The 15,925-nt window shown below is 35.7% G+C and overlaps 1 protein-coding gene across 1 annotated transcript in view; it reads right to left on the reverse strand.

The window, feature by feature from the left end:
- hhat (hedgehog acyltransferase) overlaps window positions 1–15,925 on the reverse strand; it is a 41,150-nt gene that overhangs the window by 9,800 nt on the left and 15,425 nt on the right. The window contains exons 9-11 of the mRNA XM_051132606.1: window positions 8,892–8,927; window positions 1,475–1,676; window positions 1,222–1,366 (exon numbers count right to left, since the gene is read on the reverse strand). Coding sequence (XP_050988563.1) covers window positions 1,222–1,366; window positions 1,475–1,676; window positions 8,892–8,927 — 383 coding nt within the window. The remainder of the gene's footprint in view (window positions 1–1,221; window positions 1,367–1,474; window positions 1,677–8,891; window positions 8,928–15,925) is intronic.

A 15,925-nucleotide genomic window follows, 5' to 3' on the forward strand; every position in this document is an offset into this window, starting at 1 on the left:
GTTTATTACAAGCGCTATTATGGATTATGGACTAATACTTTGGACAGAAGCAATGGTTGGAAATTAAAATACCTGAATGATGGATTTGTTTCTTATAAACACACAGCTTTTTTACTTCATTAACTAATGGACTGGAATCGTGTGGATTACTTGTGGATTACTGTGAACTACATTTTCATCAGCTGTTGGGACTGTTATTCTGACGGCACCCATTCACTGCAGAGGATGTAATGCTGAATTCCACCAAATCTATTCCATTCAACCAACAAACTCATCTACATCTTGGATAGCATGATGTTAAAGGAGTCATTGGACGCCCATTTTCCACAAGTTGATATGATCCTTTAGAATCTTAATGAAAAGTCTATAATATACTTTGGTTAAAAAATCTCAATGGTTGTGTAAAACAACACCCTTTTTACCTTGCCAAAATCAGCTCTGCAAAAATCATCCTATTCTGGTCAAGGCTGCTTTAAATGTTAATGAGCTCTGCTCGCCCCGCCCCTCTCTTCTCTCTTTGGAGTGATGAGCCTGTTTACTTTAGCCACAATTAGCCGCTAAATTTGCTAACTAGCACGTTATTAGGAAAGGTGATTGCAGAGATTCATTAAAAAAGCCTTATACTCACTTCTGCTGTAAGTGAAACTGGATCACAAATGATTCGCATGAACATAGATGCATTTATGTAGATCGGGAGGTGCATTCCCTTCACAAACAAACTTAATCCACTGCATCTTCAGCGGCTCAGAAGTCTGGAGTAAATGACGACCACTATGTTCATTATTACATCCAGCAACAGAACACCTCAATCGCTCAATCAGAGATATTCTTGTCTAACTTGCATCCCTGCTCCAACATCGAAACAATGGAGGTTGGACCGTGACAGCTGATCTGATCTGAGTGGACTCTGAGGGTGTGAGAATGGCTCGATTTGAAAAAGGGGATATTATTTTTACAGATTAATTAAAAACTACTGCATGGATTTTTATCATTATAGGGTAGATTTTTACATACACTGCCAACACACATTAATGTTCAAACAACATGAAAAAGTGAACTTTGCGTCCGATGACCCCTTTAAGTAAATTGTCAGCAAACTATTTACAAATTAATTTCACACCTAAGATTTTTTTTTATATATTTCCATAAGTACTCTTTTTTAAAAGTAGTGTACTTCTTATTTTCACTATGTAGGAAAGTGCATACATTTAAATGACCCACCTTGAACAAATACCCTCTTCCAGAAGATTCTGCCCATATGGATCCCACCCAGAAAAAACAGATTGGACAGAATCAGAAAAGCAGTGGAGAGGGAGGAGATAAGCGCTAGGCCACGCCTCTGCATCCGAGGTGACAGACACCGCACCTAAAATGAGATCAAATAAGCATGTTATGTGGTGACCTTACTTCATTATAAACACTGATCTTTATTTAAAGCTGATAATGTAAGCGGAGAGGGTTTGTGCGAACTCACAATAACGTGATGAAGAGGACGAGAGGAGAAAAGGAATGCGAGAACTTTCTCCACCAACACCCCAATCCAGTTCAGCAAGGCCCAGTACTGCAGGTAGTCATGGCAACCATGCCAGAAACACACAAACCCAAACGCCAGCGCTGTGGAGACGAGCTTCCGGAACACACCGTGACGAGAGCCACCCACTGGTACATATATGTACCTGAAAACAGACAGACACTTACATTGTTTTAATATTTAGATAATGATATTTTAAATCCTCCAAACAACCTTTTTTGCATTTTGCATTTTTACGATTAAACCAGTTATTAAATGTTTATAAAGCCATGACTATCTGTTAGATAAATGTGAGAAAAAGTGTCTACAGATGACATACTGTCTGTAAAACTGCCACCATTCCCTTCACAATGATAACAGACAGCAGAGAGAGAGAGAATTCTGAACTAGACCCGATCTCCCTCTACGCCAGTATTGTAGAGTTTCCATTTCAGGGCTGAGAGAGCACCAATCTGTTCTAATGAGGCTGTTGGGATAGTGGAGGACTTGACTCATCTGTGTGTGTGAGAGAGATAGTGAAGAGGATAAGATTAGCCCCTGACCACGGCTCCAGCTGACAGCGTGTGTAGAGATCAAGAAAAGAAGATCAACTGTGCTTTATATTATCTCACTTAAAAAAATAAAAAAAAATCTGCTCTTCTATTTTTATTTTTCAGCATTCATGTGTCTGTTTCTCCCCTATTCACTGATACGCTAACTGATGGTTTACTGATAAGGCTCATTATGGCCCTTAGTTATCATCTAACGCAGGGGTGCTCAACCCTGATCCTGGAGATCGACCTTCCTGCAGAGTTCAGCTCCAACCCTGACCAAAGACACCTGAACCAGCTAATTAGGATCTGAAGGAGCACTTGATAATTACAGACAGGTGTGTTTGATTAGGGTTGGAACTAAACTCTGCAGGAAAGTCAATCTGCAAGAGCAGGTTTAGGCACCTCTGATCCAACCAGAAAGAAGCAAAATTACGCTCTGTATTGGTTTTCTAGTAAAATGATCTAAATGTCCTTAAAACAAGACAGAAATTTTGTTGTTAAAAGTGACGTTTCATTAAAATCTGACTTTTTCTGTGTTTAAGTGCTATAATTGAGTCCCTGGCGCATGAACGTGAAAAACCCAGTAACTCTGTTTAGGTAAGCCTTTTTCTGCAAGCATGTGAAAAAACGAGCGAGTAAAGTAGGAAGGTGATCTTATTATACTATTACCGCCTCTTAATCTGCACATTTCCACCCATGGCAAAGTTATTTTGTTTTTTGCAAGCAACAATGGTGTACCAGTTCTAACGCCGTGGCGAAAGTTTAAAGGATAAGTCCACTTCCAGAACAAAAATTTACAGATAATGTACTCACCTCCTTGTCATCCAAGATGTTCATGTCTTTCTTTTTTCAGTTGTAAAGAAATTATGTTTTTTGAGGAAAACATTTCAGCCTTTTTCTCCATATAGTGGATATCTATGGTGCCCCGAGTTTGAACTTCCAAAATGCAGTTTAAATGCGGCTTCAAACAATCCTAAATGCAGCTGTAAACAATCCCAGCTGAGGAAGAAGGGTCTTATCTAGCAAAACAATCGGTCATTGGTTATCGGTTATCGTTTTTTTCCAGTTCATGACAGTTAGGGTATGTCGGAAAACTCCCATCTTCTCTCTCAACTTCAAAATTGTTCTATATCGCTGTTTTACCTTTTTTGTTAAGGGTGTTTGATCTTCTTTGCATGTTCACTTTGCAAAGACTGGGTCGGTACTTCTGCAGCAACGTAGGATGATCAAGTTCAAACCTGGTGGACCATATCAGTCCTTTATATGAAGAAAAATCCTAAAATGTTTTCCTCAAAAAACAGAATTTCTTTACGACTGAAGAAAGAAAGACATGAACATCTTGGATGACAAGGGCAGTACATTTTCTGTAAATTTTAGTTCTGGAAGTGGACTTCTTCTTTACGCCAAAAATGCTAACTGTTCTCTCTTTGGTGACACAGGTAAGCACAGAACACTATTTAGAGTCCCAACCTCAGATGAGACAAAAGCAGTGGATTTATTTACTGTATATTACACCATGGCCACACGGATCTAATATAAACGTGATTTCTTTCCTAGCTGTTTACCTTCACAGACATAACCAACTGTTTTTGTAACTTTAGTACTCACATGTCGTGTGACAGCCGTTTTCTGTGCACATGCTTTGGATGTGTGCACTCAGAAAACCCTATATCAGAAGTTTAAACTAATTTGGTTTAAAAGGCATGATTTCAGTGTGATAGACATGATAATTAAAACCAAACAGACATTTTTTCAGCAGAGTATCTGAGGTAGGAGCTGTAAGAGCATAGCCCTATTCTGGAAAAAGGGGCAGGAGAAGCAGCTCATTTGCATTTAAAGAGACATGCATGAAAACGGCGTGTTTCTGCTTCCACTCGAAATAGTCAAAATGATATAATAAATGATCTGTGGGGTATTTTGAGCTGGAACTTCTGAGAGTTATATTACATATTGTAAAAAGGGGCATTTCCAACATAATTATCTAACGCTTGATGTCGTCGATGCAGAGCTAGTTTTTTTTTTTTTTTTTTTGACAAATCGTTTCGCTAGATAAGACTCTTATTCCTCAGCTGGGATCATGTAGAGCCCTTTGAAGCTGCACTGAAACTGCAATTTGGATCTTTAACCTGCTGATCCCTATTTAAGTCCACTATATGGAGAAAAATCCTGGAATGTTTTCCTCAAAAACCTTAATTTCTTTTTTCTTGGATGACATGGGGGTGAGTAAATTATCAGGAATTTTTAATTCTGGAAGTAAACTAATCCTTTAATACTGATACCAAAATTTGGATTTGGTGATCAGCCTTTGGCAACTCAGCATCTCCACTAATATATATATATATATATATATATATATATATATATATTCATACTTATTAGGCTTTCATGATAATAATGTTCTGCCACAAACAGCGTGCAAGTGATCTTTCTTCTGTTAAACATCCTATTTGGACTTGATTTGTAAATAAATTACAGAATAAAACAATTATAAAGTCAAACTCTGGTAAATGCACTTAAAACCCATTTAATGAATCACACTAACTTTTCATTCATCTCACACTTCCTGAACTGAACGTATTATCACCCAGGTAAGGTAATGAAATCTGCTGTAACACGGTTAATTTTTGCTTCTTTTTTAGTACAGATTTACCCCGCAGTCCTGCTGGATCTTGTATTCGGTTTCTGTTTCTTTTGTTAATGTGCTTTTTAAAGCTCAAGCGTAGACGTTGCCCTGCTGAGAAAAGTGTTTATGAGCACATTTTCATTATGAACAGAAACAATAAGGTCTCGTTCTGCCTCTGTGGCCACCGCAGTATAATCTCAGCCCTCTCTCGCCCTTATATAAGCTCATATGAACTGCGTCTGTGATTTGATTGTTGTGAGCACATTTCAATAGACAGGAGATGACACTCAACAGGCTGAAAGCGAGGCGTTCAAGCAGACAATAGCACGACAGGAGGGGTGCGCGGCGTGTGTCTGTGGATGCTTTAAGATCAGCGGTGAGTCACGCGAACGGAGAGCGAAGATCCTCTCCCACATCTCCACACTCCAAAACTCAGCTCTTCACAATTACTGCACATTTAAAAGCACATTAAGATCTCTCCAAATGCACTTTACAACACTCGCTTGCTCACACACACACACAGCCCACATTCACACTCCAATTATGCAGATCAACTCTCCGCCACACTGCAATCACTACACATTTTAACAGACAGAGAGAGAGAGAAAGATGGAGAAGATACGGTCAGGAAGAGATGGAAATGTTTTTGATTTTCTGTTCGCAATGAAAATTTGATTTTCTGTTACTCAACATACTCAAATTCTGAACGTACTCTAATTCAAACTCAGTGTTCCTGCTTGAAAGTACAGAAGTTCTTACACTCTCAGCTTTCTGATTGGTGGCATTCAGGGAGCAATGGGACACTTCCCATTTGAGCAGGAAATACTGTATATACATCAGCTCTCTGTGCTGTATTCCCACCGCTTCTGCTATCTTTCTGAAAGTGAGTCTCCTCACAGGTCCGCTAAAAGCAAAATTAAGATGTCATATCTATAGATGTCCACTCCATAGTCAAGATATTTCATATAAAAGACGTTTACATATAGTCCACAGGAGAAAATAATAGTTGAATTTATAAAAATGACCCTGTTCAAAAGTTTACATAAACTTGATTCTTAATACAGTGTTGTTACCTGAATGATCCACAGCTCTGATTTTTTGGTTTAGTGATAGTTGTTCATGACTCCCCTGTTTGTCGCTGCGATTCTTCAGGTCCCAAAAATTCTTTGGTTTTTCAGCATTTTTGTGTATTTGAACTCTTTCCAACAATGACTGTATGATTTTGAGATCAATCTTATTACACTGAGGACAGCTGAGGGACTCGTATGCAGCTATTACAGAAGGTTCAAACACTCACTGATGCTTCAGAAGGAAAAATGATGCATCAAGAGCCAGGGGGTGAAAACTTTTGATCAGAATGAAGATGTGTACATTTCTCTTATTTTGCCCAAATATCTTTTTTTTTATTTATTTAGTACTGCCCTTCAGAAGCTAGGGAAGATACTTACATGTTTCCAAGAAGACAAAATGAGTTAAATGTACTCCGATCTTTAAATTCAAAAAGTTTTCACCCCCCGGCTCTTAATGCATTGTGTTTCCTTCTGGAGCATCAGTGAGAGTTTGAACCTTCTGTAATAGTTGCATATGAGTTTCTCAGTTGTCCTTAGTGTGAAAAGATGGATCTCAAAATCATACAGTCATTGTTGGAAAGGTTTCAAATACACAGAAATGCTAAAAACCAACAATCTGTGGGACTTGAAGAATTTTTCTGATGAACAGCTGGCAGTTTAACTGTTCAGGACAAACAAGGGACAACTAAAAAAATAAAAAATAAACAGCTGTGGATCAGTCAGGTAACAACAGAGTATTAAGAACCAAGTGTATGTAAACTTCTGAACAGGGTCATTTTTATAAATTCCAAATTATTTTCTCTTGTGGACTATATGTAAACATCCTTTATGTGAAATCTCATTCAGGTCAGTACTAAATAAAAAATAACAAGCGTTTTGTATGATCAGGGTTGGAAATTAATGAGGGCTTGTGACAAAAATGAACAAAAATGCCCCATAAATTCTAGATAAAGGGGCAAAAAATGCCCCTGCACTATTAAACAATGTATTACAGCTGCCTTTAGGTAAACGTTAGATGAAATAAAAGGTAATATAAAAGTAAAAACAGGAAAATTAGCAAAACTTAAATTAGCAGAATGTTAGAGAAGAAAAATATCCAAATCTACCAAGAACACAAGGCATCCTTTTTATCATCAAAATGTAATTAAATCATTAAAATTAAGTCCAGAATAAAACAGAAACCAAAGAATTTACTTTAAAAAATTAAACGAAATTTGGGGGAAAAAAAGAAAACTTTACACAACCCTAAATAACCAATTTAGTACAGATATAACATTCATTTGTGACGCATATAGTGCATGAATATTTGCTTTAAGTGTTGCGATGGGCCCGAATTGGTCTCAGGCTGATAATATTTATTCATTCTGTTGGATCGTCTTCCTTCGTAAACATCAAGACACGGTGTCTTGTCATTTCCCCAGATGTTCTACAAATAAAACATTAAATAATTTATGGACTTGTGGGTCTCTGTTTTTGGCTCAAGCAGCATGACACATAACATTCATTTCCAATGTACATATTCACACAAACTGGCGAGTTTCCAGCATGTGATAGAATAAGATGCTCATCGTGCTAAATACATGCTAATACAACCCTGATCAAACATCTTTTGTCTGTGGAGATCGCAGCCCTGCCAAAGACTGACAATATCAAACCCAGCACGAAAACACAACCCGAGCTCTCTCTCCAAAACCTCCACAATGATCTCTCCATACAGCTGGAGGACATTAGAATATGAATAACTGTGTCAGGAAATGCAACAGCTGAGCAGACGACATTACGCCAGGACCTCAAGAGGGTTTTTTTTTTATTTTTTTGAAGGGTTTCCCGACTGAAACAACCTATTTGAGTCCCTGAGAGTATTTAGACAAAAAGAAAAATATCATTAAAGCAAAAGTGGCGGCTTGAAGACATCTGTCCAGCTGCTCCAGAGAATAATTTGTCTGAATTCCTGCCAGATCTATTAAACATGTATATGTGTTTTGTTTGTATATAACATATTGCATAATACATTCTGTTAAATTACACAAAAATGTGTATAGCTTCACATTTCGCTGATCTTATTTTTATTACTAATATTATTCTGAGGTTTCAGGAATTTTGTGGAAAAATTCAGCAGCTGTTTCAAATGTCACAACTCTAAAATAGTTTTCAGCAAAGCTGAATCCATCCAAATTACAATATTCATCATATTCTGACTATTGTCAGTGTAAATCAAATCACAGAAAAAGCAAACTGTCTCTGGCATAAAAAAAGAGAACTACTTGTTATAAAAAAAAATCTCGCAGTCAAACAGTGGAACAATTTCGACGGCGAGACAGACTGAGCTGAGCCGTGTTTCTGGACTCTTGGGTGACCAATCATGACCAGTGCCAAATTTATCCATTGTGTCTTGCTGAAATAAAAACTGTTCATTATCGGTTGCCAGTTTGCAGTAACAGCGATGGCTTGAGTGTGTGGAACACACCCTATTATGAAGCTCATCTGCATAAAATTGGATCATTTTGAGCCAAAATATATATATATAATTAACTGATTTGCATGTATATTTATATGTAAATGAGTCATTTGGTTCGATTATTTTCTATACAGGGCTATTAAGTGTATAGTGTGAGTCTCTCCCACTGCACCAAATCTGCAAATCACAGTGTAACATATTATGAGTGCATTAAGAAACTTTACCTTAATGGCCTAAGCACATCTAACAATGCAAAAACAGCAACATTCTTCTTTCTAAATGATAATTGCGTAATTTTTGGCTTTCATCTTCAGCTATGTATGCAAATGCACCAGTTTAAAGTGGTTTTGCTGTTAAAACTTGCTTAAAAAGTGATTTTGCTGCTAAATATGAACATTGGAAAAGGTTTCATCTGTGTGCTATATATCAGTAAATTTCCTGAAAATTAAGGGAGCGGTGAAAAACAAAAGAAAATGGATGCAAGACTGCCAGTTTATTATGCCAGAATGGTGAATCAGAAACGTGTAATTGTTCTAGTGATTATGGTTTTTGATTATGATTATTATTCATGTGCTTTTCAATCTGCAACAAGAGATAACCGTGTCCATAGCAGTGCAAAATATCTCTCTCTCTCTGGCACACCCACACAAAATAAGAAGAAACTGAGAAATCGTACCTGATGAGCCATTTGTAAAGCCCCACGTCAAAGTGTCTGAAAAGCAAAGGAAAGTAATGAGTGAGCTCAGGGGTTAAACACAGATGCTTTGTGGCAACACACACACACACACACACACACACACACACACACACACTTCTGTAGAACATGACATAACACAAACATGTGTTTAATCAGTCAACACCCAAAACAGACAAAAAGAGAAGAGAATCTGCATAAATGAGATGCTTGAGGAAACCATTTTAATGAATCTCTGGGGACAAACGATGGCATTTGGTGAGACAGTCGTAGGAGCACTAGGAGACATTTTCTCTACGCGTCTGATCCCAGAACAGTTTTGGACTTTGTCTAGTTGAGGTGTGGTGTTACACTGGGGTTTGTGGCAGGTTTGGGATGCACATAATAAAATTCACAATGATCTGTTTTTTTAATCGCAGTCATATGAAACTATATTTGTACATTTTCAGAAGGAAATGTGAGTGAGAGAATGTACTTGTGTGTCACATGCTTATGTGTCACAGATCAGGTTGTTGTCAGGATGTTGTCAAGTGGTTGCTAGGGTGTTTTGGGTGGTTGCTGGGGTTTCTAGGATTTTTACTGGCCTGAATCAAAAGTGTATTCGCAAGTCTACATGATGTTGTGGTCACTAGATACCTCTGGTCTTTTTAAGTAAATTAAAAAAAAAAAAAAAAATTTAAATATAATATGCATTTAAAAAATATAAATAAAAAAACAAATACATTTACTAAAAATAATAATAATAATATATAAAATAAGGTCCTAATTATTTAGTGTTATAAGTATTATTTAAAAAAATAATAAATAAATAAAAAATATAAATACATTTACTACATGTTCCCGAAAATGTCTCCATAAACATACTAATAACGTCCGAATTAAGTGAATTAAGTATTATAAAAAAAAAAAAAAAAAACAGAAATGAATTCTGGTCTTTTTAAGTAAAAAACAAAACAATGAAAAAAAGTTAAGTAATGTAAATTCTTAAAAAAAAAATGTACATATAAATTTAAAAATATATATTTTACAAAACATAAGTAAAATATATAAAAATATTTACTACACAGGTAAATGTACCCAAGAGAAAAATGTCTCAAACGTAGTAATAATGTCCTAATTATTTAATGATGCATGTATAAACAAAAATGAAAAACAGAAATGATTACAAAATCAAATAATAAAAATAAAAAATATAAAAATACATAAATATAAGCAGTAAAAAATAAAAAATAAATATAAAAATGTCAATCATACTCAATTCAACATGATGTTGTGGTCACTAGATAACTGGCCTTTTTAAGTAAAAAATAAAATAATGAGAAAAAGGTTAAAAAAAAAAGTATTATATTTAGATAATATAAAAATATATTAAAAAAAATTCTAAATCAAAATTATAAAAATACATAAAAAAATCTATATATATTTACTACACAAGTGACTGGTCTCCATGAGAACAACGTCTGAATAAACATACTAAATAATGTTCTAATTATTTAGTGATATTAGTATTATTAAAAAAATAAAAATATAAATTACTACAAAATTAAAAAATAAAGACAAAACATATATACATACACACACACAAATATAAACACATAAATATATGCAGTATAACATTAAAAATAAATCTAAATATAAATAAATTAAAAAATAAAAATACTTAAAAAAAAAAAAAAAAAAAAAAATCAATCATTCTCAAGTCCAAATGATGTTGTGGTCACTAGATAGCTCTAGTCTTAAGTAAAAAATAAAAGAATGAAAAAGAAGTTATATATAAATACAAATAAATAAATAAATATGGTTCTTGCATCTGAACTCTTCATATATATATATTTATATTTATATTTATATTACACATACACACACATTTTTTATATACTTTCTAATATTACATAATTTTTAATTTTTAAATAATTTCTAAAAATAAAAAAAATATATAAATACATTTATTAGGCAAGTGAATTGTAAAAAATAAGTCTAACTAGACTGAAATTACTTAAAATAAATATGGTTCACAAAAATAGATTAATCTTTAGAAACTACAGGTCTACCAGGTTCGCATCTCAACTTTAATATTGTTTCTAACAAACAATATCAAGTCACATTGTGTTCTTTTCTCTAGCACTAATCACACAGGGTTTCTGTTTTGCCCTTTGACATGTAACTCAAATCAAACCATCATGACAGCAAAAATATTGATTCAGCCTTTGTAACTCTCAATTTATTTCTCTGCAGGACTTTCCCTTCCTCCTGTTCCTCTGAGCAGGTGTGAACAGAAGTCCTCAGGTCATCACTACAGCCACAGTTTCTCTTATTGATATCCTCACTTTCCTTCTACTCGTCCATCTATCCACCTTTCATCCCTCTTCTTTTATCCTGACATAATGCTATTTGCCATCGATCAGCTAGTAAGAATGGGTGAATGGACAGACAGGTCAAAATTTTCATTTGACAATTAACAGTGATGGATGTGCATAGAGTAAGTGGACAGTGCAATGGATATTTCCTTCATCTCATCCAATTAGAGGAAACACACAATCTGAATATGACACCAACAGACGGTTTTCTAGCCATAAGGCTTTCATATGTAGTTCAGTCTGTCGCTTACTGAGTCCAAATACACCCAGACCCCAGAGACAGCAGTAAAGAGCTGGAGCTGCTTGCTTCTAAAAACAGGCCTGTTTGAGGGGAAACGGACACGTGCAAGCAGATGGCGGCTAACATGTCAGAAAGCCCCGACATGAAGATTTCATGAGCCAACAGAAAGTATCAAAATCATCAGTGCTGCAAAAGTATCCATCTGGAAAGAGAGAGAGAGGAAGAGAAAGACAAAACAAAAGCGGGAAAGTATCTGGAGGGGGGATGGATTGGGTCTGGGGTCTACAATACATAATGACTCCTTAATCAGATTGTCCAGGAACGTTTGATTCATTCCAGCACTTCCCAGCATTCATTAGCAACTATTGATGAAATCTGCTTCAGCTCTCGGGACATAAAGTCATCCGGGAAGGCCAGGAGAACAGATAAAGCAGAAGTAATTTCACTCTATATTAATAAAACATTATGTGGAGACATGCAGTTGTGCTTGTCTCTTCCGTTTTAGCCCAAAGACACACTACACAAATGTCTGGCCAATGCGTTTTTGTACATACTTAAAGGGATAATTCCTATCAAACAATAAAGTAGTAAAAGTTCTGCTAAAAATAAACACAGAACCTTATTACATAATTTGGAGCTTTTTTAATATTTTCCAGATTTAACAAAGCCAAAAATCTAATTTTCCTGCTTGGGAAACACTACAATACAGCCTGTTTGTATTTCAGGCCCGAGGGACCACAGTAAGAAGCTACCATTCTATTCAATTCAACACATTTCCTCTGAATTGGCAATTTGACTCCACTAGATGCGTGTGGAACATAAACAAGGAGCTATTAAAACAGACGCCGAGAACAAACTGAGCTGGAATCTCATGTCTGGTGTCATTCATGAGCCGTATGAGTCAGATGGTGATTCATGAAGCTGAACGTGAGATACACATTGGAAGAGATTCGCTCAATATCCTGCTGTTTCCACCAGATAGGGCTTCACTACTTCAGACTAACAAAGCAGGCCTGACGGAAACAGTTTCAGTAAACATTTCTCACAGCTCAGACAGTGTAAACGGCATGATCCCACTAAACTATAGGTGAGATGACTGAGAGAACAGAGATCAGCATAAAACCTGACCTTGGTTCTCACTGTATGTACAGTATGTGTGTATGAGAGAGAGACCTAATGTCTCCACAAGGGTAGTAAAAAGGGCAGTAAAAAAAAGCAGATAATGGTCCCAGTGAGGAAAAAGTGTCAGTAAACATACTAAATAATGTTCTGGTGAAAATCTAAAAATGGGTGAGAGCTCTTAAGGGACAAGGGACAGCTACTATTTATTAGCTTGGTATAAAGATCAATGACAGTAAAGAAAAAGAAGGAAAAGGGAGAAAAAAAAAAAAAAAACTTTAGAAATGCAGTCTTTGTAGACATCTAGAGATCACGTTTTTAGAAATCTTTTCATTCATGTTGGTTTCAAAAATGCTTTTATATGATTTTCAAATTAGAAATGAAATGGCTACCAAACAAGCAAAAAACCCCACTTGATTTTATCTATCAGCTGACTGGATTACAATCGACTTAAAGGGATAGTTCACCCAAAAATGTAAATTACCCCATGATTTACTCACCCTCAAGCCATCCTTGGTGTATATGACTTTCTTCATGCAGACAAATACAATCGGAGTTATATTACAAAATGACTTAGCTCTTCCGAGCTTTATAATGGCAGTGAATGGGTGCTGTGATTTAGAAGTCCAAAAAGTGCATCTGTCCATCATAAATAGTGCTCCACATGGCTCTGGAGGGTTAATAAAGGATTTCTGAAGTAAATCAATGCATTTGTGTAAGAAAAATATCCATATTTAAAACTTTATAAACCGAAATCTCTAGCTTAGGCTAACTGTCATACGCGTTCACGAGAGAGTGGCGTTCCAGCGGATGACGTAGGACGTACGTAAACAAACATGGTGGTAAATGGAGAAGTGCAATGTAGAGAGCAACAAAACACCAGTCACAAATTAGAAGTACAAAACGAAAAAATTTGGATGTTACGCGCGATTACAGTTTATAAAGTTTTAAATATGAATATTTTTCTTAAATGCATCCATTTATTTCAGAAGGCCTTTATTAACCCCTCGGAGCCATGTGGAGTACTTTTTTATGATGGATGGACGCACTTTACTGGACTTCAAAAATCTCAACACCCATTCACTACCATTATAAAGCTTGGACATTTTTTAATATAACTCTGACTGTATTCGTTTGAAAGAAGAAAGTCATATACACTTTGGATGACTTGAGGGTGAGTAAATCATGGGGTAATTTTCATTTTTGGGTGAAATATCCTTTTAAAAGCACCATGGTCATGCATATGTCAAGTCAGCATATCACAAAAAAGCAAGTTATGGATAACAATAAGGAAGTTAAAGAAATGTTATTAAAATAAATAAATGAATAAATAAATGTAGGCTGTTAAACGATTAATCACGAATAATTGCATTCAAATTAAAAGTTTGTGTTTACGTAAATATAAATATATATATATACTCATGAATATTTTTTTAAATATATACATGTATGTGTGTGTATTTATATATGTATATATATATATATATACACACATGATAAATATACACAGCAGTACACGCAGATATTTTATGTAAACACATAAACTTTTATTTTGGATGCGATTAATCGCAGTTAATCGTTTGACAGCCCTACTCACAATAAAACCAAAGACATGCATTAAGACAACCAATTTTGATTTAATGTCAAATTATTATTTTTTTTAAATAAACAAACAGATTTGGAAATAATAGCCTTGTTACACTGACCCATAAAAACAATAGATCCACTGAGAGTGATCAGATAGCTATAGGCAGGAGTCAGCAAAACCGTATAGAGCATGTGTGTGTGAGTGTATTGATGCTAGACTAAATGAAGAGTGTTTTATAGCAACCCATAAACCTTTCAACCGCCGTTAACTCAGTCCATGATAGTGACCATACTAAATCACACACATGCACACACAGCAATGCTTACACATCCACGCTTATGTGTGCAGACACACACACACAAAACCATCTCCAGATTTAACTACAGGCAAGAGCAACATCTCAGCCTCTCTCTGTTGTTCTCAATCTCGTTCGCTCCCTGTAGGACATTTGCTCTGTAATCAGAGATTTTGCTGTCCTGCAGTATGGGGTACTGTCTCCACATGGTATGTTGCATCCGGCGGTTCTGAGCCATTAAACACAGAGATGGGCATGTGAGTGGGGTTTTGAAGTATATCAGTGTGTGCAAGTGTGTTGAGGCTATGCTGAGCTGTTAGAAAAAGTATGTGTGTGTGTTTTTGCGCTAGGGGTCCAGAGGAGCTGAGCTCTGCCTCTCCGCGTGGGATTGAAGCCAGACGGGGTCTTACAGCAGGTCCTGCTAAAGTCTCCGGCATACGTCTGTTTCCTTACAGCTCTCATTTATCACACTCTAAACTCCATCACCTTTATCACCACTCAGACACACACACTGGTGCTTAACCTTTCCGGCTCTCAGAGCTTCAGCAGCTGTCTGCAGCGCAGATCTGCTGATATACACAAAACATGCACGATTACACAGGAAACAGAAGATAGTGTCATTCTATCTACACGGCAAAGTGACAATGATCCACTCGGTTATTAAAATTAACTATAGTGTTGGACGATATAAAGGTTAAAATGGTAAACCGGTTTGCATTACGCAAATGGTATGACTTTATAAAAAAAAAAAAAAAAAAACACATGCATACCAGCACAAGTTAACTGGATAAATTTCTGACTAATGGTTGGAAAACTTTTAGAACTATTAATAACACAATTCATTCTAATTAAAACAAATAAACCAGAAGGCAGAGATGCTGAAGCTGGACGCAAAGAGGAGAAAATACTGTAGCAGGCAGATCAAGCTTTCTGTTCATGATGCGTGAAATATAGAAAGAGAACTTTAACTTTTTTTGGTTCTGATTAATATAAAGGCCTAGTCAGGGGAAAAAATGTGATAAACCATTAAATCGGCAGAATCCTAAAAAACAAAAAACAAAACAAAAAAGGTGATACAGATTTTTTTTGTCAAACCACCCAGCACTAACTAACAATCACTGGTATTGTAAAGTAGATCATTACAAAATTTCATTCCATGGGGAATACAGTTTGTGAACTTATTACAGTTAGTTTCTACTACTGTAAAATAATATAAAACAATTTTAATAATTTTAAATTAACACTGAATCTAAAAAAATCTTTTAGAATCTTTGTCTCATGATTTTTTTTTTTGCAGCGGTGGTTAATACTGTAGTAAATAATACATCATTATAGATCAAATCCTGTGGTTTCAAAGCTGAATTTTTAGCATCATTACACTAGTCACATGATCCTTTAGAATCATTCTAATATTCT

The sequence above is a fragment of the Labeo rohita genome, chromosome 17 (assembly GCF_022985175.1).
Source record: "Labeo rohita strain BAU-BD-2019 chromosome 17, IGBB_LRoh.1.0, whole genome shotgun sequence".
NCBI classification, from domain to species: Eukaryota; Metazoa; Chordata; class Actinopteri; order Cypriniformes; family Cyprinidae; genus Labeo; species Labeo rohita.